Genomic DNA, 20,295 nt, shown 5'->3' on the forward strand with positions numbered 1-20,295 from the left:
CAAAAGGCCCGACAAAAGTTATATGAATGAATGAATGAACGAATAAATGAATGAAGGAACGAATGAATGAATGAGTGAATAAATGAACGAAAGATTGAATGAATAAACGAAAGAATGAATGACAAAAAAAGAATGATTGACTCAAAAAAATGTTCCGATATGAAACAAAAATTTGTTTACATTCGCCAGTCCGACGAACGCCCGGCGAAGAATTTTTGAAGTTTTGAGTGATCGCGGTGATGATTGCGATGATTTCAGTGGTGCTGATGATGATGACGTTGAAGAAGAAAATGACGCTGATAAGGATGATTTCATATCAATGTTAACTGGAGCTTAATTAGACATTGATGCTATTTAGTAACGTCTTTTCAATGTTGTCTTTCGTATAGTTTAGTGTTGTTTAACAAAATTTGGCTTCATTTAATTGTCATCGTCATCATCATCATCATCATCATCATCGTCATCATCATCGTCATCATCATCATCGTCGCCATCATTATCATCATCATCAGTATCATTTCAGGTCAGTTTCGTCATCATCATCATCATCATCAGCAGCAACATCTTAACTCACAAATCGATCACTCCTTGCAGAATAAGATGACCGCGTCAAATTACGAATGCATGTCTGTGTGTTTGTATGTGTGTGTGTGTTTGTATGTGTGTTTGTTTGTATGTGTGTGTGCTTGCGTGCGTGCGTGTGTATGTGTAGCCATTGATTTATTAATTACTAAATAACCATCGAAGTTCTTATCTGGCGCAAGAATCACTGCTTGTAGGAATGTTTCGTAATACTAATAAAAGTAAAACTACTACTACCACTACTACTACTGCTGCTGCTACTTCTACTACTACTACTACTGCTACTACTACTACTGCTACTACTACAACAAGCGCTGTACTACAGTCATTATTTATACTGATACCACGGAAAGTTAATTAAAAATAATTTAAAGTAATAAAAAAATTAGAATAAAAAGCAATATGGCCGACAATAAAAAAAACAGCCAAGGAAAAAATAACAATTATTTGCGTTCTTTTTTTATTCAGTGTCTTTTCTTTGTTTGTTCAGCATCCGGTCAATAACAAGATGGCGGATATGAAGAAATGCCTAATTGGACGTATGGTTTCCTTTGCATGTTTCAGTTTGTGTTTGTGTGTTTGTGTGTGTGTGTGTTTGTGTGTGTGTGTGTTTGTCTGTGTGTTTGTGTGTGTGTGTGTGTGTGTGTGTACATATTTTATTGTTCATGTGCGGGTATGTTTGTATGTGTGTGTGGTTTCAACAATTTGCGTAGATAGTATACAGACAAAAAGATGTTTGTAAGAATGATTTGTTGTTGCAAATGTTGTTGTTGTTGTTGATGATGATGACAACGCGACGACGATGATGATGATGATCTGATGATCAGTACAGTACAGTATCATCATCATAATCACCATCGTCATCATCAACTCTCATCTTCCTCTTTCAAAGATTCAATATCATATAAATTCTGTAAATTAATTTTGTTATCTCAAAAAAAGTAATATTGCTTCTGCTTCTACTACTACTACTACTACTACTACTACTACTACTACTACTACTACCTACTACTACTGCTACTGCTGCTGCTGCTACTACTACTACTACAGCGGCTGGTTACAACAACAACAGCTACTACTGCGGCTAATGTTGCCACTGTGTCTTTTCAGAAATAAAAAAAAATTAACAAACACACAAACAAACAAACATCCAAACATCCATCCACACGTACACACATACAAACACACACATACAAACACACACATACAAACACATACATACAAACACAAACATACAAACACAATTTCGCAAACGGTAGATCGTCTTATGCATATCTGTTACATTAATCTGTACAGTGATAAATAAATTAGACGTATGTCTGTATGTATGTTTGTTTGTAGGTATGTATGTATGTATGTATGTTTGTATAAAAATGTGTTTGTTTGTTTCATTGTATGTATGTATGTTCGTAGGTATGTTTGTATGTATGTATGTTTGTTTGTATGAAAATGTGTTTGTTTCATTGTATGTATGTACGTATGTATGTGAAGAAACATACATCATATATACACACACACACACACACACACACACACACACATACAAACGAACACACAAAGATACAAAGAAGAAAAAATATACAGATTAGAATGTCCTGAATAAAAATTATTGCATATACAACACAACCCATGACATAGAAACATATTTACATTTGGTCATCGTCATCATCACCACCAACGTCTTCGTCATCATCGTCATCTTTTTCATCGTCATCATCATTTTCCTCTTCTTCTTCTTCATCATCATTTTCATCTTCCTCTTCCTCCACTTCTTCATCATCCTCATCATCATCGTCGGTGTCATTTTTTGTTTTACATGTATTAATTAATTAATTAATTTAATTTATATCCAATTCATTCACTCATTCATTTCTCATTCATTCATTCACTTATTATTCATTCTTTTATTCATTCATTTACTCATTCACTCATTCATTCATTCATTCATGGTCGTATGACAACTTAATGCCACAATTTGACAACTTCTGTTAACGAAAGGCCTCATCAATAATAATAATAATAATAATAATAATTATTATTATTATTATTATAGTAATAATAATCATAATAACTGTAAAAAAATTGATCGAGTTATTGCTGAAAAGTGCCGTGTCTACATTTTGATGGTTGGATATCATTAATAAGAAAACCATCGTCATCACCATCATAATCATCATCATCATCATCACCTCACCATCATCATCATCATCGTCGTCATCATCATCATCATCAACGACAACAAAGACAAACAAATGTAGAAAGCATTTAAATTTCTTGTCACCTCGTTAATACACTGAGATGCAATGCTAATCTATCCTTATAATGATAACGACCACAACTACTACTACCACTGCTGCTACTACTACTACTGCTACTACTGCTGCTGCTGCTGCTGTTACTGCTTCTACCACTACTACTTATTAAGATCTGATGTGAAAGAGATATAATATTGATTAATTTCACACATAAATCATTTACCTAATTAAATGGAAAAATAAATAATAAAAGAAATAATGAGTGTATGTATGTATGTATGTATGTATGTATGTATGTATGTATGTATGTATGCATGCATGCATGTATGTATGTATGTATGTATGTATGTATGTATGTATGTATGTATGTATGTATGTATGTATGTATGTATGTATGTATGTATGTGTTTGTTTGTTTGTATATATGGGAGTGTTATACACTTGAATTGTATATTAGGAACGTTTGAGGTGTTCGGAGCATCTTAGGAAGAATGGTTTGGTTTGTGTTGTTGTTGATGTTGTTGTTGTTGATGTTGTTGTTGTTGTTGATGTTGTTGATGTTGTTGATGTTTTTGTTGATGTTTTGTTGTTAATGTAACATATATATATATATATATATATATATATATATATATTTATTTATTTATTTATTTATTTATTTCTCCTATTGAGTTTTTAAAATTTCAAAAGTGACAACACTCCTCCTATTAAAATTCCTCAGTGTCTTCGAGTGTTTCAGTGTGTTTGAAGAAAGCTTTAATTGAAAACCATACAGTACCGCCATCATCGTCATCAGTGACGTCATCAACGTGATCATCATCATCATCATCAACAACAACAACAACAGCAGCAACAACGATAAAAACCAGAAAAAATTACGTATTAAAATGTTTTTTTTAGGATTTACGATGACTGAGAAAATAATTAAAAATAAATCTTAATTAATTATGGACTGGAGCATCATTATCAAGACTTCCGTCGTCACCGTCATCATCATCATCACCACCACTACGCTGATTGAGCAGGGTTGGTTTTTATTGAATTACTTTCTTTTGTTATGTTTGTTTGTTTGTATGTTTGTAAGTATGTTTATGTATGTATGTATGTATGTTTGTATTTGTGTGTATGTATGTACGTGTGTACGTGTGTATGTGTGTATGTGTGTATGTGTGTTCATCGGTAGCATCATCAATGCTGTAGTGTAGATCATGTAAAATTAGTCGTTGAAATATTCGAAGTTACCACTTTTACGATTGCCAATACTACCACTACTACTACTACTACAACTACTACTACAACAACTACTACTACTATTACCACAACTACTACTACTACTACCACAACTACCAGAACTACTACTACTACTACCACAACTACCACAACTACTACTACTACTACCACAACTACCACAACTACTACTACAATGTACTTCATTACACGAACGAACGTCACATGTACCTTATCATTGCCAGAACTATAAAAGCAACTCTCTGAATGTATGTCTTGCAGATGGTGATGATGATGATGATGTTGCAGATGGTGATGATGATGATGACGATGTTGAAGATGGTGGCGGTGATGATGATGATCGTAATCGTCATCATCATCATAATTATTATTATTAACGATGATTATACGGTCTTGTAATTATAATAGAAACTAGAGCTTTGTAATTGTTTTCATCACGAATGTGTATACGTGTGTGCGTGTGTGTGTGTGTTTGTGCGTGTGTGTGTGTGTGTTTGCACTGAGTGGAGGTCACGTGGTGCGTTACGTCACTAGCGATGTCATAATTTGTCTATTAGCTTGACGTGTTAAAGTTGTTAAGTGCCCTTCTTGCCGTTGTTGTTGGCTCGCTATCTGATTGGCTGGCTGGTTGATTGTGGCTGATTGATGATTGGCTGATTGATTAATTGATTAACTGATTGGCTAATTACAAACTTCGTCATCATAATCATCAGCGTCGTCATCGTCGTCGTCATCATCATTAATAATGGCCTCAATTTTAATTAGAAACATCATCATCAATCCTCACCGTCCACATCGTAATTACTGTCCAGGGTATTCATCATCATCATCATCATCATCATCATCATCATCATCATCGTCATCATCATCGTCATCGTCATCATCATCGTTATCATCACCAACAACGACGTCATCACGGTCGTCATCATCCTTACGTGTGACCAGGTAATATGGAGAAAATAATTCACGGCGATGAAAAACACCATGCCACTCATTTGTCAAACTTTCAACAGCGTCATCGTCGTCAGCAGCAACCACAACGTCCACAGCCACTTCAGCAGCAACCACAACGTCCACAGCCACATCAGCAGCAACCACAACATCCACAGCCACATCAGCAGCAACCACAACGTCCACAGCCACATCAGCAACAACTACAACATCAACATCATCAGTACCAAATAAAATCTCAAGATTATTGTCTAACAGAGCATTTCGTCGCAGATTGCTCAAACAACTTTAACAACAACAACAACAACAACAAACATATAAACAACAACACCACCACCAATAGCAACAGCATCATCACTACTACAAACTCCAGCAACCACAACATCAACAACAACATCAACAACAACAACATCAACAACAACAACAATGTTGTCATAATGACGAAAGCATTGTACGGAAGAATGCGAAGCGGTCGTTGTGTTGATAGCCAGCTGGAGATCGGTTGTGCCAATGACGTTTTGGCCGTCTTCGATCAGTTCTGTACCGGTAGGAGAAGCTGTAAGGTTGGGTTGGTTGGCTGCTTTGTGGTTGGCTGCTTGGTGGTTGGCTGCTTTGTGGTTGGCTGCTTGGTGGTTGGCTACTCTGTAAACTTGTTCTCCAAAACTTGTAGAAGTCTTTAAAACACTGTTAACTTCCACAAAACTCTATGAAACCCGATTCCGAACCCTTATTCTATATTTCAAGGGTTTTACAGGGTTTTACAGTTATATAGCGTTTTACAAAGTGAATTTTAAAGAATTTTATCGGGTTTTACAGAATTTGACTGACTGATTGGTTGACTGATTGATTAATTTGTTGATTGATTGGTTGGTTGGTTGGTTGGTTGACTGAATTAAGATTATAATCCGAATCCGAACAACAACTTTCAAGGTGAGTGTGAGAGAGTTGGTGGATGTGACGCCATGTAACAAGGACTATGCATCCTTCCTGCAAGCTGACTACCAATGTCGAAACGGTGATGATGATAGTGATGATGATGATGATGGTGATGATGATAATGATGATATTGATGATGATGATGATAGTAATGATGATGATGATGGTGATGATGATTGTGTTGTTGTGATTAATTTAGAGCTTGTAAGGGAATGATGAAACCTTCATCATGAATAGTACATCATCATCATCATCATTATCAACATCATCATCATCATTATCAACATCATTATCAACATCACCATCATCATCGTCGTCGTCATCATCATCATGCTCAACAAACGAAGCGAATTACTGCAAGTATGCATGTGCGTGTTTACTATGTCATATTCACCCAAACCTTTCCTCTGATAGATGCATGGATGGATTGACAGATTTGTGGATGAATGAATGAATAAATGAATTAATGAATTAATGAATGAGAGTGAGTGGAGTGGGTGGGTGAATGAGTGAACGAACAAACAAAGGAATAATTGAACGAATTATTGATTAAAGTGATAAACAAATGTATGGATAAATTGATGAATATATTAATGAACGAATGAATGAATAAATGAATAAATAAATGGATGAATGAATGGATGGATGAATAAATGGATGAATGGATGGATGAATGAATGGATGAATGAATAAATGAGTTTCCGTCCGTCTGACCATTCTTCTAATCATACAATCCTTTCCATCAGTGTTAAACTACTTTCTGGCATGGCATTCGGCTGTATATATATGTTCCTAACTTTTCATTTTTGTATCTTTTGTATGTATGTTTGTTTGCTTGTATGTTTGTTTGTATTTATGTATGTATGTATGTATGTATGTATGTATGTATGTATGTATGTATGTATGTATGTATGTATGTATGTATGTATGTATGTATGTATGTATGTATGTATGTATGTATTTGAGTAATATTATTTCCATTGTAGCAATATTATTTACGAAACGATTTTCAGTACTGCAGAGAAACTCTTGTCCAAACAACAACAACAACAACAACAACAACAACAACAACAACAACAACAACAACAACAACAACAACAATAATAATAATAATAAAATATCGAGATGCGATTATTACGAATATACCGCCGAACCCGGACAAAGAATCCAACTCTATTTAATCACAACATCTTCGTCGTTGTCGTCACATGTCGGGTATTTGAACCACCATGATCATACGCACAGCGAGAGGTTAGTTCAAGTTCGGGCTTACGTTTTAACCTCATTTCTGTCAAAAATTGTCGTTGTTGTTGTTGTTATTGTTGTTTTAATTGTTATTATTATTATTATTATTATTATTATTAAGACGAAGCAAATAACAATGAGAATGTTTGAATTGATAGTTGTCCCACCGTAATCCTTGAAGATATCGAGTCGACAACTACATCAACAACAGACAGTAACAACAACAACAACAACAACAACAACAACAAAAACAACAACAACAACAACAATAAGAATGACATCAATAATGATAATAATAATAAGGTTGAATTTGAGACGTGCAAGATGAAACGCGAGAGAGAGGTAGAACTGTACCTAACTCGCTACAATAAGGTCGTCATCACGTTCGAATATTACAACAACAACGATAACAATAATAATAACAACAACAATAATAACAATAATAATAATAATAGCAATAGGGTAAGTGATAGTAAATCTAGTAATAATGATATTAATAATAATTACCCCTTCAATAACTTCTTTTACAAGAGCAAAAATAATGCCTCTGCAAATAGTAACAATGATAATAATGTTAATAAAAATAATAATAACCAAGAAACTCGTCAGCAAATGAATTCGGAATACCTGATCGCATATAGAGGCATGAGTTCAGAATTGGATTGTTTAACGTTTTAATTTGATTTTATTCTACCGTTGAAATAAAATGATCGTTAATTTATTATTGTCATTTTCATTATCAGTTCTAGACTGTCCACGTGTTTCAATCTCGACTGGCCATTCAGTCGAATACGTAACATCCGGATCGAAACCGAAACTTTCCGAGTCGAAATTGAAACTCTCCGAGTCGAAAACGAAACTAAATAATACCTCAATTAATACGAGCACCTCTGGTAATTTCCAACGCAACGAAATGGAAAGCGAAAGTGGGAGAAAAGAAATGGTTTCCTCCAGAGAGAGATATCTCTACGGGGAAGATGGCGATGACGTCATGGTGAAATGTGAAGCCACTCAGGGAGCCTGGTACGTTAGTTGTCGGGGCGATAGGTGGATTGGTGAGTTAGGAGGTTGCCCTTCAGAAGGTGAGGTCTTGTTGTTGCTGTTGTTGATGGTGGTGTTGTTGTTGATGATGTTGTTGATGTTGTTGATGGTGGTGTTGATGATGTTGTTGTTGTTGATGATGTTGCTGTTGTTGTCGATGTTGCTTTTGTTGTTGATGTTGTTGTTGAAGATGGTGATGACGATTTTTATGACGACAATCTTTTCAATTCAAACACCCAATCAGCCAATCAAAAAACAGCGGTCAAACAAAACAACAACAACAACAAAAACGACGTCATCATCAGTGAAAACGGCGATGACGTCATAGAATTTGAAAATGGCGGAAGCCAAAAATTAAATCGTCACGTGATTTTGAAAGGTTTGCTGGGGGCTCTAGGTCTGGGCTTGCTGATTGGCGTGCTGGTGGCTTGCTTATCTTTGGTGTTTATCTTTCTAGGGAGGAAAATGTTAGAATTTTTTGTTCTTTGTTTTTCGTCAATTGATGTTTATGACGATGTCGGTAAAAGTAGAAACTTGTCCGTGTATTTGTTTATTTATTTTTTCGTTCATTCATTCATTCATTTTTCATTCATCATCCAATCAATCCATCCAATTCAGGTGCCTAAACAAACAAAATTCATCCGTACTAAACTTCAGCAATCAATCGTCATCATTATCAAGACCTCATGACAACAACAACAACAACAACAACGACAGCAGTAACATTTTTTACGATCTAAACAACCAATTAAATTACATCTCGCCAGACGGCTCAACCAATCACGATTCAGCGTTCATTTGCGTTTCAAATTTGGCCACCCCTCTCTCCTGTCAATCGACCAATTACATCACAAACATTACTTCCTGCCCCCACCATTGCCGTCATCTCTCAGCCAATGAACGCTCGCATACTGGAATCCCGTGATTTGATTGCCTGAGATGAGTTAATGAGCTACGCCTATTGGCTAAATTAGTTTTTATTATGTGAATTATTATCGATTGAAATTTGTTAGATAAAATGTCATTGGTCGGTATGTTTTTAAATTAATTGTGATTGGTTGATATCTTACTTTTAAATTTCCTTAAACAATTTTTTACCCATCTTAACTACTTTCGCCAACTTGAAAGCAATTCAAACTTTTTTTAATTTTTCTTCATTTTTAGATCAATTTCATTTATTTATTAAACTCATCATTATTATTAAACATTTTTATAGAATAAATTCATTTCTTAGTAATATTTTAAATTAATTATTAAAAAAAATTTTCAATTTATCAAAAGACGGTGTATAGACGAGGCTTGATGTACGTCAGACCGCGCAAGCAAAAATGTGATTAACTTTTAGTGTTAAATACACATGTGTTTTGGACATATGTATAAATAAATTCATAATGTATGTATGTGTGTGTGTGTGTGTGTGTGTGTGTGTGTGTGTGCATGTATGCACGTGTCTGTACATATTTGTATGTGTGTTTTTGAGTGTCTGTATGTTGAAAATGCGTTAGACAACACGAGTTAATATATTACAATAAAATTCATTAATTTAGTTTGTTTATTTATCTGTATATCCGCCCATTCCTACTTAGATAATTATTGCAAAATCTATCCATTTCCTTTTCCGGTTCAGAAGTTTTTGGCGCTCTTTCCAAAAGGAAAATAAATTTTTTTAAAAACTTGTTGAAATTGTTTTGGCCGGTCAAGTTTAATATGGCAGAAGGCAGGAGGTAGTACTAGCTGTTATATTTGATTAATTAATTAATTAATAATAATAATAATAACTGTTTTAATATAATTTAGTTATACTAATGACAATTGTTAATATGTGAAGAATTTCTGTCTAATAGTGTACTAATGATATAACTTTGTATGTGATGATGGAATAGAGCGGATATTGGGATCGTTGGTCTTGCAGTCATGGGACAGAACCTCGCCTTGAATATTCTAGAACATGGTTTCGTCGTAAGTATGTGTGTGTGTGTCTGTATGTGTGTGTGTGTCTGTATGTGTATGTGTGTGTTTGTGTGTGTTTTTGTATTAATGTTGCTGTCATATATATTGTGTTTAAAGTTGCACTTTCAAGAATGCCACCACAATTTGAAGGTCACATTTTTAAGTATTGTTGGAATCAGTTAGGCTTTTCACTACTCTCTCTTTTCTCTCTCTCTCTCTCTCTCTCTCTATCTCTCTCTCTCTTTATTTTCTCCTTTTCTCTCTTTCTCCCTTTCTCATTTCTAGCCTACAAAGCAGGCAAACAAGAAGACGTGCACTAAACAAATTTTCTCATACATGAATTATCTTTATAATAAAAATCTTTTAAACACGCACACACGGATACACTCACACACACATAGACACACACACAGACACACACACAGACACACACACACTCAAACACACACGCACAGACTTGTATCTACAACCGAACTTCGGATAAGACGAAAGAGTTTTTGAACGCAGAGGGCAAGGGAAAAGATTTCATGGTGGCATACACCCTAAAAAATTTGGTCGATAGCCTAAAAGTTCCCAGAATTGTGATGCTGTTAGTTAAAGCTGGGACAGCTGTTGATGAAGTATTGTCGAAATTGGTTAGTTAGTTGATTGGTTGACTGGTTGGCTGGCTGGTTGGCTGGCTGGATGGTTGGCTGGCTGGCTGGCTGGCTGGCTGGTTGGTTGGTTGGTTGGTTGGTTGGTTGGTTGGTTGGTCGGTTTGTTGGAGGGTTTATTTATTGTTTGTAAGCTTGCTAATTAATCGTTTATAATGGAGTATCAAACATGAATCAACTGTACAATCAGTCATTGAATTACTCAACCAACCAATCAATCACCCAAACAAACCAACCAACCAATCAATCACCCAAACAAACCAACCAACCAATCAATCACCCAAACAAACCAACCAACCAATCAATCACCCAAACAAACCAACCAACCAATCAATCACCCAAACAAACCAACCAACCAATCAATCACCCAAACAAACCAACCAACCAATCAATCACCCAAACAAACCAACCAACCAATCTATGAAAGGTATCGCTACTGGAGCCCGGTGACGTCATAATTGATGGTGGCAACTCGGAATACATCGACTCCACGGTTTCTACGTGGAAATTTTTTCTATAAAACATTTCATTTAAATATTCATAATAAGAATAATTATTATATTACGTTATAATTATTATCACAATATGTTATTAAAATTATTAAAATATAAGTGAATTGACCTACTTTAAACAAATAATGAACCTAAAATTCGTCTATACAGAGAAGAGAAAAAAAGCTGAAAGCCAAGCAGTTGCTATACGTCGGTAGTGGAGTGAGTGGGGGTGAGAAGGGGGCTCGCCATGGGCCCTCCCTCATGCCAGGGGGCAACATCGAGGCCTGGCCCCTGATCAAAAATATTTTTCAGTCCATTTCAGCACAGGCAGACGGCGCTCCGTGTTGTGAATGGGTTGGTTTTTTTTTCTCGTTTGTTTGCTTTTTGTTAGTACATTTGTTCGTTCGTTCGTTCGTTTGTTTGTGTGTCCGTTACACAAACACTACCAAAAACACAAAATAAGGTGGGGCCGGAAGGGGCCGGACATTTCGTGAAGATGGTCCACAACGGCATCGAGTACGGCGACATGCAGCTGATCAGCGAGGCCTACCACATCATGAAGCAGGTCCTCAAACTCAACAACGACGCCATTGGCGAGGTTAATAATGATAATAATAATAAATAATAAATAATAATAATAAATAATAATAATAAATAATAATTATAATAATGAATAATAATAATTATAATAATTACGATGATGTTGACGGCGATGATAATGAGGATGATGGTGGTTATAACAAAACCGTAGATGAACAAACAAATGAACGAACAAACAAACGAACGAACGAACAAAAACATCTTAGATATTTGAACAATGGAATAGGACGGAACTGGAGTCCTACTTGGTCGAAATAACGGCCGAAATTTTGAAATTTCACGACGAAGACGACCAGTCACTTCTTGATAAGATAGTCGATAAAGCCGGACAGGTTGTTAATGAGGATGATGATGATGATGATGATTATGATTGTGATGATGATGATTATAGTAATTATGGTAATTATCTTGATGATGATGATAGTATTTATGGTAATCATTATCATAAACATTCGTCAGAAAGGAACCGGAAAATGGACAACACTCTCATCATTAGAATACGGAATTCCCCTAACTCTTGTTGGTCAGTCGGTTTCATTTTCACTTTTTTTTAATAACTACTGGTTGTAATAGTTATATTAATAAATAATTATAAATAATAATAATGAGAAATAATAATGATAATAATATTAAATAATAATAATAACAAATAATAATAGGCGAAGCCGTATTCGCGAGGTGTTTGTCTGAATTGAAGGAAGAGAGGATGCTCGCTTCGAAGTGTTTGAAGGGCCCGGATAACCTGACATCCAACTATCCAACCTGCTCCAAAGAGGAATTCGTAGAGGACATCCGCAAGGTTGTGACGTCGTGCTGACGTAGTTGTGACGTAATAATTGTGAAGTGATAATAGCAGTAGCTGCTGCTTAAAATAGGAATTGTAGTATCAGTAGTCGTCGTTTTAGTTGACGATGATACTTAGTACTGCTATCGCTACAATTGATTATACTGCTTTTACTACTACGACACTGCTACTGCTACTGTTGCTTCCGCTACTGCTGCTGCTGCTACTACTGCTGCTGCTACTAAAATAATAATTAATACTAATAAATCGCAAATCTATAACAAGGCACTCTACGCGTCGAAGATTATTTCCTATTCGCAAGGCTTCATGTTGATGAGGAACACGAACTGCGCCTTCGGATGGAAGTTGAATTTGGGTGGCATAGCGACCATTTGGAAGGGGGGCTGCATTATTAGAAGGTGGGTAGTCGCGGATGTTTTGGTGGTGGTGTTTGTAGGGATGTATCGATGTATGTGTGTGTGCATATGTGTGTGTTTGTGTGATCTGGCGTGTGTTTGAGTGTTTAGGCATGTCCTTGTCAATGCATGGGTCTTTTTTCACTGTGTTTTTGCCTGGATATCATTGGGCGTATTTGTGTCTATGTGTATTTATCATGTTTTATCATGATATCTTTGGGCGTATTTGTGTCTATGTGTATTTATCATGTTTTTTTAATATTTATTTTCAACAGCAAATTTCTTGGAGACATAAAGAGAGCGTTCGATAGGGAGCCAAATCTCGTCAACCTGCTTTTCAATGAATTCTTCACAGAAGCTGTCCATTCTTGTCAGGTACATGACTGATTGACTGAATGAATGAATGATTGGTTTATTGATTGATTGGTTGACTGATTGATTAATTGATCTGTCGGTTAATCGACTAATTGATTAATTAGCGTAACATTGAAAAAATATTTTTTCCAATTTCAGGAGTCCTGGCGCCGAGTCATTTCGTATAGCGTATTGTTGGGAATCCCAGTTCCAGCTTTCAGTACAGCTCTCGCTTTTTTTGACGGCTACAGATCGAGCTGGTTGCCGGCTAACTTGATCCAGGTGACACGACGGCTTTAAAATTTGCCTTTTGTGTTTTGAATTTCTGTTGATGCCGTTTTGTTCACTTAATTTCGTTGAATCATTTGTTATCGAAGCATTTTGAAAATAATTTCATTTGCTAGAAGTTTCATCCACTCATTCATCCATTCGCGACTTTATCCGTTCCATCCATCTAACTATCATTTCATTCATTCATCATTCATCCCTCTATCCCCGAATTCCTGCAAGGCACAGAGGGATTACTTTGGGGCTCACACATACAAACGTAGTGACCACCCTGACGAACCTGTGCACACCGACTGGACGAAAAGTCCTTCGAAACAATCTCCTGCTCCTGCTGCCCAGCCTTGATCTTTAAACTTTGACCTTAAGAATTCGGAACCTCGAACTTCAAACTTTAAAATATTGGTCTTGAATTTTTTAATATTTCTAGAAGTTGAATTTTGAAATGTTTTTTCTTTGATTAGCACATTTGGTGAAGCTTCACTCGATAATTTCGTTATGAATTTGCGCATATTTAATGAAACTTAATTAGCAGATTTATTTAATTTTGTTATTTATAGCATTCAGTCCGAAACCTATATCCAATAATTCATAGTTTTGAATTCAACACTTTGATTAAATCACCACACAGTGCTAAACACTCACTGCTAATTAAGAAACGTTCATTTATCATTCCATTGGCTATTTGTATTGTTTGGAAGTATCGCTTGAAGACAAAATTTGTTTAAATTGATTAACAAAAAATTGTTTAAATCGTTTAATTATTTGTTCAACTTGTTTGAAAATTGTTTGATATGATTGTTTCATTTATCAGATATTGTTAATTCATCAGATATTCTCTGCGATCGCCTGTGTGAACGTAATTAAATGAGTTGAATCGTAACACTTTGTTATTTTTTTAATACAATGATCGAATTCTCATGAACAGTTAAAATTTTTTGACAGTCTTTGAAGAAAATCAAATCATTCCAATCAGCAGCTTAATTTAACAAATGAGCTTTCGATCAATCAAATAACATCATGCATACATCATCATTTTATTAATTTATTAAATGAAGGTACAAATATACTATTTTCGAGAAAAAAAAATTTTTTTAAATCATTAAAAAAAGTGTAAAATTGAGAGAATTTATTGCATTATGAGTAGTATAATAAAACTTTTAATTTTCAAAATTTAACAAAATTCGATAATATTTATTTATGGAAAAAATTATTTTCAATTGATAAAAATAAATATTTGCTATGAAACTATATCAATTTTATAAATCAAAAAATATGAAACTAAATCAATTTTATATTTTGATTTAAGAACATAGAACTGTCAAACATAATGATATCTCAATATTAGCTCTTTGCTAGCTTTTTTCCCATTTTCGACCGGAGCTTGCTTGATCGTTTTTGAACAAAAATCCTACTAAAGATGCCTGGAGTACAAACTAACAAACCCGGATATAAAGATAAAGATAAACCCACTCAGATCCGTTACAGTAACATTACTGCCGCCAAAGGTAAAAAATCGTATTCCGTAATTTATAAATTAAATTCGGTCTCTATGCCTTTTTTATGTCTTGTCATTCATACAATATACACATAGTTAAACTACAATACAATCATATTGATCTGAAACAAAAAATAATATTTATGATTGTATTTAATTAAATTTTTACAAATTATGGATTATAATAACTAATAAATTAATAATTAAATTATTTATTTTTTAAATTTAATTAAACAAATTAATATTTATTCAGCTGTAGCAAATGCCATCAGGACAAGTTTGGGCCCCAGAGGCATGGATAAGATGGTGGGTTTTCGGAATCAAATACTTTTTTATATTCAGCTTGGCGTTCAAGTGTATCATCAGCCAATCTTTATTCTCACTTACACACATTAATTATATTTTTTTCACATAATTTATCATTATTTTATCATTTGTTTATTTATTATCTATAAATTTTTTCAATAATTTTTTCAGATTCAGACAGGCAAAGGTGAGGTCACTATAACAAATGATGGAGCTACTATACTGAAGCAGATGCAAGTTCTGCACCCAGCTGCTAAAATGGTCTGTCAGTCACTTTGTAATCATTTTTTATGATTATGAAGGAGATGATGATAATTCATTTACTCGTGCACTTGTTTATTTATAGCTTGTAGAACTCTCGAAAGCTCAAGATGTTGAGGCAGGAGACGGTACAACAACTGTTGTTGTCGTGGCTGGGAGTCTGCTCGATGCTGCTCAAAGATTGCTTCAGAAAGGTGAGTGAAAATGTAATGACAAGAAAGATGATGAATAACCATTTCACTAAATCCTCTAACAACTTTTTCAGGAATTCATCCAACCACAATCTCTGAATGCTTTCAGTCAGCTGCAGCTAAGGCTTGCTCCATTTTGGAAAATATGTCGATGCCTGTTCAGTTGTCTGACAGGGAATCTCTTCTTAAGAGTGCAACCACCTCTCTTAACTCTAAGGTCAGTTAGAGATTAAGGAAAAAAATGATGTGACTAGTTTTTTCGCATTTTACCTATTATGATTATCTTCAATCATAAACAATATTATTTTTATCATCACACAAGTATTATATTATAATTATTAATAATCTTTTATTTATTTCACCACGTCTCGCTGTTCAGGTTGTGTCTCAGTACTCAAATACTCTCTCCCCGATCTGTGTTGATGCAGTTCTTAAGGTTATTGACCCTGTCAAGGACACCAATGTTGACCTTCGTGACATTAAGATCATCCAGAAACTCGGGTTGGTTGTGTTTATTCATTCATTCATTCAATCTTTCTTTCATTAACTTTCATTCATTCATTTATTCATATGTATAGTGGCACCATTGAAGACACAGAATTGATTGATGGATTGGTCTTCAACCAGCGAGCTGCAGGTCAAGGCGGTCCCAGTAAAGTTGAGAAAGCAAAGATTGGCCTCATACAATTCTGTATATCACCCCCTAAGACTGATGTATGTATGTTTGTATATTAGTATACATGTTGTACGTATGTTTGTTTGTTTGTATGTATGTTTGTTTGTTTGTATGTTTGTTTGTTTGTATGTATGTATGTATGTTTGTTAAAATTTCGTTTCGTTTGTATGGATGTATGCATAAACCAATCCCAATTTGTAATCAGATGGAGAATCAGGTGATAGTATCAGACTACACCCAGATGGATAGAGTGCTTAGAGAGGAGAGGCAGTATATATTGAATATTGTGAAGAACATTAAGAAGGCCGGATGTAATGTCTTACTTATCCAAAAATCTATTCTTAGGTTTATTTGTGTGTGTGTGTGGATATGTGTTTTTGTGTGTGTCCCTTCCTGCTTGTTTGAATTTTTTTTCTTTAGTTGAAACTGGAAATCCTTTTATTATAATTTTCATTCAATATACACACATTCACACAGACATACAAACTCATGTTGGTAGTAATACAAACATTCATACATACAAACTCATAAGAGTAACAACACACATGCATTCTTACATACAAACTCATATTACTAGTAATACAAACATTCATTCATACAAACGTACGTACATACATGCATGCATGCATGCAGAGATGCGGTGAATGATCTTGCTCTTCACTTCCTTGCCAAGCAGAAGATTATGGTTGTGAAGGATGTTGAAAGAGAGGACATTGAGTTCGTCTGCAAGGTTACTAGCAGAATTATTTTAATGATCAAAATTATTATCTTGATTATTATAAAACTTGTCGTAAAACTTCTTTATTACAGACTCTCTTAGAGTTGTTCTCATATATAAAGTACAAAAGTTTATTGCCCCACAATTTTTGCGTGCTTTTTTTGTAAAGATGTGTCCTTTCTATAAAATTAATCAACAAAATTTTCGTCTATTGATGACAATCCCATCGTCGTCTGCAGAAGTTTTTACAACAAAGTACTACCATATCGTGAATTTTATATATTATTAATTATAATAAATAACCTGACAGACGATAGGCTGTCGACCGATAGCAAGTCTGGATCACTTTCAGCCTGACATGTTGGGTGCAGCTGAACTTGTTGAAGAAGTTCAGGCTGGAGACAGCAAGTTGGTTAAGGTTAGCGATACTTGTTTGTTTAGTGTTTCAGAACTTGACAACAAGCGCAACAACCACAACAACTATGAATATTCACAATGACAGGTGAGTGGAATACAGAATGCGGGCAAGACGGTTACAATTCTCGTGAGGGGTTCCAACAAGTTGGTGCTGGAGGAGGCTGAGAGATCCATCCACGACGCCCTCTGTGTTATCAGGTGTCTCGTCAAGAAGAAGTCAGTAATTAAGATGGCATGGGATGAGTGTGGTTACTAATGTTGACTAGCACGGGAATGATGGCGGTGAGGATGAAGTTGTTGATGACGAAGATGATGATGTTAACAATAACAATAATGATAAAAATGCAAAATCAGGGCAATCATAGCAGGGGGAGGAGCCCCAGAAATTGAACTTTCCCTTCGTCTCATGGAGCTTTCTGAATCTCTTGTTGGCATGGAGCAGTACTGCTTCAGGGCTTTTGCTGAGGCGCTCGAGGTTGTGCCCTTCACCCTGGCGGAAAATGCGGGTTTGAATCCCATTGGAACGGTCACTGAGTTGAGAAACAGACACGCCAGAGGGGAAAAGATGGCTGGAATTAATGTCAGAAAGGTCTGTTGGTTGGATTTTTGTGTTTGGCTAGCTGGTTGAATTCGATCTACTGATTGTTAAAGGTGCATTGCTGTTGCTTTGTCTACTTGGAAAGTATACATACACACTTGCACATGTCTACTAACCTTTTCTAGGGCACCATAACAAATATCCTGGAGGAGAATGTTGTACAGCCATTGTTGGTCTCTACAAGTGCCATACACCTGGCTGCAGAGACTGTAAGGAGTATCCTAAAAATTGATGATATTGTTAGTTTTCCTATCTTTCTGTGTGGGTGTGTGTGTGTGTTCATTTTTATAAATCAAGCTAAACAATTTCTTTAAATAATAGAATAAACTGATACTGTAATTTATAATTACTTGCAGGTCATCTGTATGTGACATTGATAATGTTCAATCTGTATTAACGAAGCGGCAACAAACAACAAATACAAGTCTAACTCTCTAATTATCGATATTTTATACACGAAATTAGTTTGGTTAATCGATAGGCCAATTAAGATGAACGTCTGCTTTCACTTATATATATATATATATATATATACTTATATATATATATATACTTATATATATATACAGAGAACGATAATCATTATTTAATGTTTTATTTTCTACGTGTTTGTTCTTGTTGTGGCCATTTTTTTTAAATTTCAAATTAAAATTTTTTCACGAGGTTATCTCCGTTATATAGTAGGCAATAGCAGCCGGCTTCTACTTTTCACGTTGAAACTGAAACCAAAAAAATGAAACAAAAAGGGAAAATCTTGAAAAAGAAAGCGAAATTTCAAACAAAAGACGATACATGAAAAACGAAATAGTTCATTAGTTGATGAATGTATGCGTACAGGTGTGCATGTACTATGAATGAAAACTTATTCCAACTCGAGAACACAAATCAAATTAAATAAAATTTGTGTATACGTCCTACCTCGGGGGAACTGGGTCTCTGAAGATTGATTTGAAAATTCGTGTGTATAGATATATATATAATAAAGAAACAAAAACGACTAAAATAAAACAGAAAAACTCGATCTTCAAGTGAAAAAGAAACCAGAAAGAAATGTCTATCGTATCATTAACCCTCTTGCAATCAACATTTTGCCTTTTCTCAAACGAAGATTGAAACAAAAAATGAGCACCCAAAAGAATAAACAAAAATAAATTTCACGGATTTTTTCTAATTACATTATTCTTATTACTACTAATTATTCACAAAGCGAAAAAAACTGTCATAATACAATTTAGAAAGTATGAACATCGTTGAGGTAAGCCTTATTTATTTATTAATTAATATTACAACTATTTTCATTGCTACTGTCGTCCAAATTAATGCTGTCGTTTTGGTTGTTGTAGTCAACTATTTCCGTTTTAAGCAGTTAATTTTTGCTGCTGTAACTGTTGTTGTTGCTGCAACTATTGATATTTTGCTTGGTGCTACTGTGGATGTCGTTGCTGTTGTTGGTGGTGTAGTTTCATCAGTGGAGATTTCAGTTTTTATGTTTTCAGGCTTTATCAGAGCTGTTTCTGCTGCCACTGATGATGATGGTGGTATAGCTGATGATCTGCCACATGCAGCCAGTGTAGTTGAAGCAGTCATTGTTGCCGATGTTGCTACTCTGGTCAGTATCAATATGGGACATGATGTGCAAAGAGTTTTCGTCGTTGTTGTTGTTGGTTTCATCGAGATTGAAGTTGTTGCAGTTGGATTCAATGAAATCGATGTCGTCACTAATGTTGCTGGCTTCAATGACATTGATGTTGATATTGTAGGAGCTAGATTCGATGTGGCTGTTGTAGTAGTAGTAGTAGTAGCTGTTATTTCTGCTGGTGTTAACAGTTTCATTGC

The 20,295-nt window shown here is 35.0% G+C and overlaps 3 protein-coding genes across 3 annotated transcripts; all 3 read left to right on the top strand.

The window, feature by feature from the left end:
• Nucleotides 1–5,035: 5,035 nt before the first annotated feature.
• On the top strand, nt 5,036–7,895 carry HELRODRAFT_181731 (hypothetical protein; the record flags this gene model as incomplete). The annotated part of the gene is made up of 5 exons (XM_009031522.1): nt 5,036–5,599; nt 5,967–6,051; nt 6,986–7,223; nt 7,376–7,679; nt 7,749–7,895. 5 exons carry the CDS (start codon nt 5,036–5,038, stop codon nt 7,893–7,895), a joined length of 1,338 nt encoding a protein of 445 aa, XP_009029770.1.
• Nucleotides 7,896–9,965: 2,070 nt separating this feature from the next.
• Nucleotides 9,966–14,142, top strand: HELRODRAFT_187587 (hypothetical protein; the record flags this gene model as incomplete). The annotated part of the gene is made up of 13 exons (XM_009031523.1): nt 9,966–9,982; nt 10,142–10,217; nt 10,664–10,843; nt 11,289–11,354; nt 11,524–11,709; nt 11,819–11,953; nt 12,162–12,287; nt 12,415–12,478; nt 12,615–12,754; nt 13,025–13,158; nt 13,431–13,530; nt 13,669–13,791; nt 14,020–14,142. 13 exons carry the CDS (start codon nt 9,966–9,968, stop codon nt 14,140–14,142), a joined length of 1,470 nt encoding a protein of 489 aa, XP_009029771.1.
• Nucleotides 14,143–15,154: 1,012 nt separating this feature from the next.
• Nucleotides 15,155–19,135, top strand: HELRODRAFT_186162 (hypothetical protein). The gene is made up of 15 exons (XM_009031524.1): nt 15,155–15,302; nt 15,546–15,598; nt 15,770–15,859; nt 15,945–16,053; nt 16,125–16,267; nt 16,430–16,551; nt 16,629–16,764; nt 16,932–17,071; nt 17,360–17,456; nt 17,755–17,862; nt 17,947–18,077; nt 18,216–18,450; nt 18,585–18,698; nt 18,816–18,978; nt 19,017–19,135. Exons 1-14 carry the CDS (start codon nt 15,215–15,217, stop codon nt 18,828–18,830), a joined length of 1,581 nt encoding a protein of 526 aa, XP_009029772.1. The 5' UTR covers nt 15,155–15,214; the 3' UTR covers nt 18,831–18,978; nt 19,017–19,135.
• The last annotated feature ends 1,160 nt before the right edge of the window (nt 19,136–20,295 follow it).

Source organism: Helobdella robusta, assembly GCF_000326865.2.
Source record: "Helobdella robusta unplaced genomic scaffold HELROscaffold_75, whole genome shotgun sequence".
NCBI classification, from domain to species: domain Eukaryota; kingdom Metazoa; phylum Annelida; class Clitellata; order Rhynchobdellida; family Glossiphoniidae; genus Helobdella; species Helobdella robusta.

Coding starts and splice junctions, on each gene's coding strand:
- HELRODRAFT_186162 (XM_009031524.1), top strand. CDS start 15,215: ATGCCTGGAGTACAAACTAACAAACCCGGATATAAAGATAAAGATAAA. Junction 16,054..16,124: donor TCAAAGATTGCTTCAGAAAG/GTGAGTGAAAAT, acceptor CAACTTTTTCAG/GAATTCATCCAACCACAATC. Junction 16,268..16,429: donor CCACCTCTCTTAACTCTAAG/GTCAGTTAGAGA, acceptor CTCGCTGTTCAG/GTTGTGTCTCAGTACTCAAA.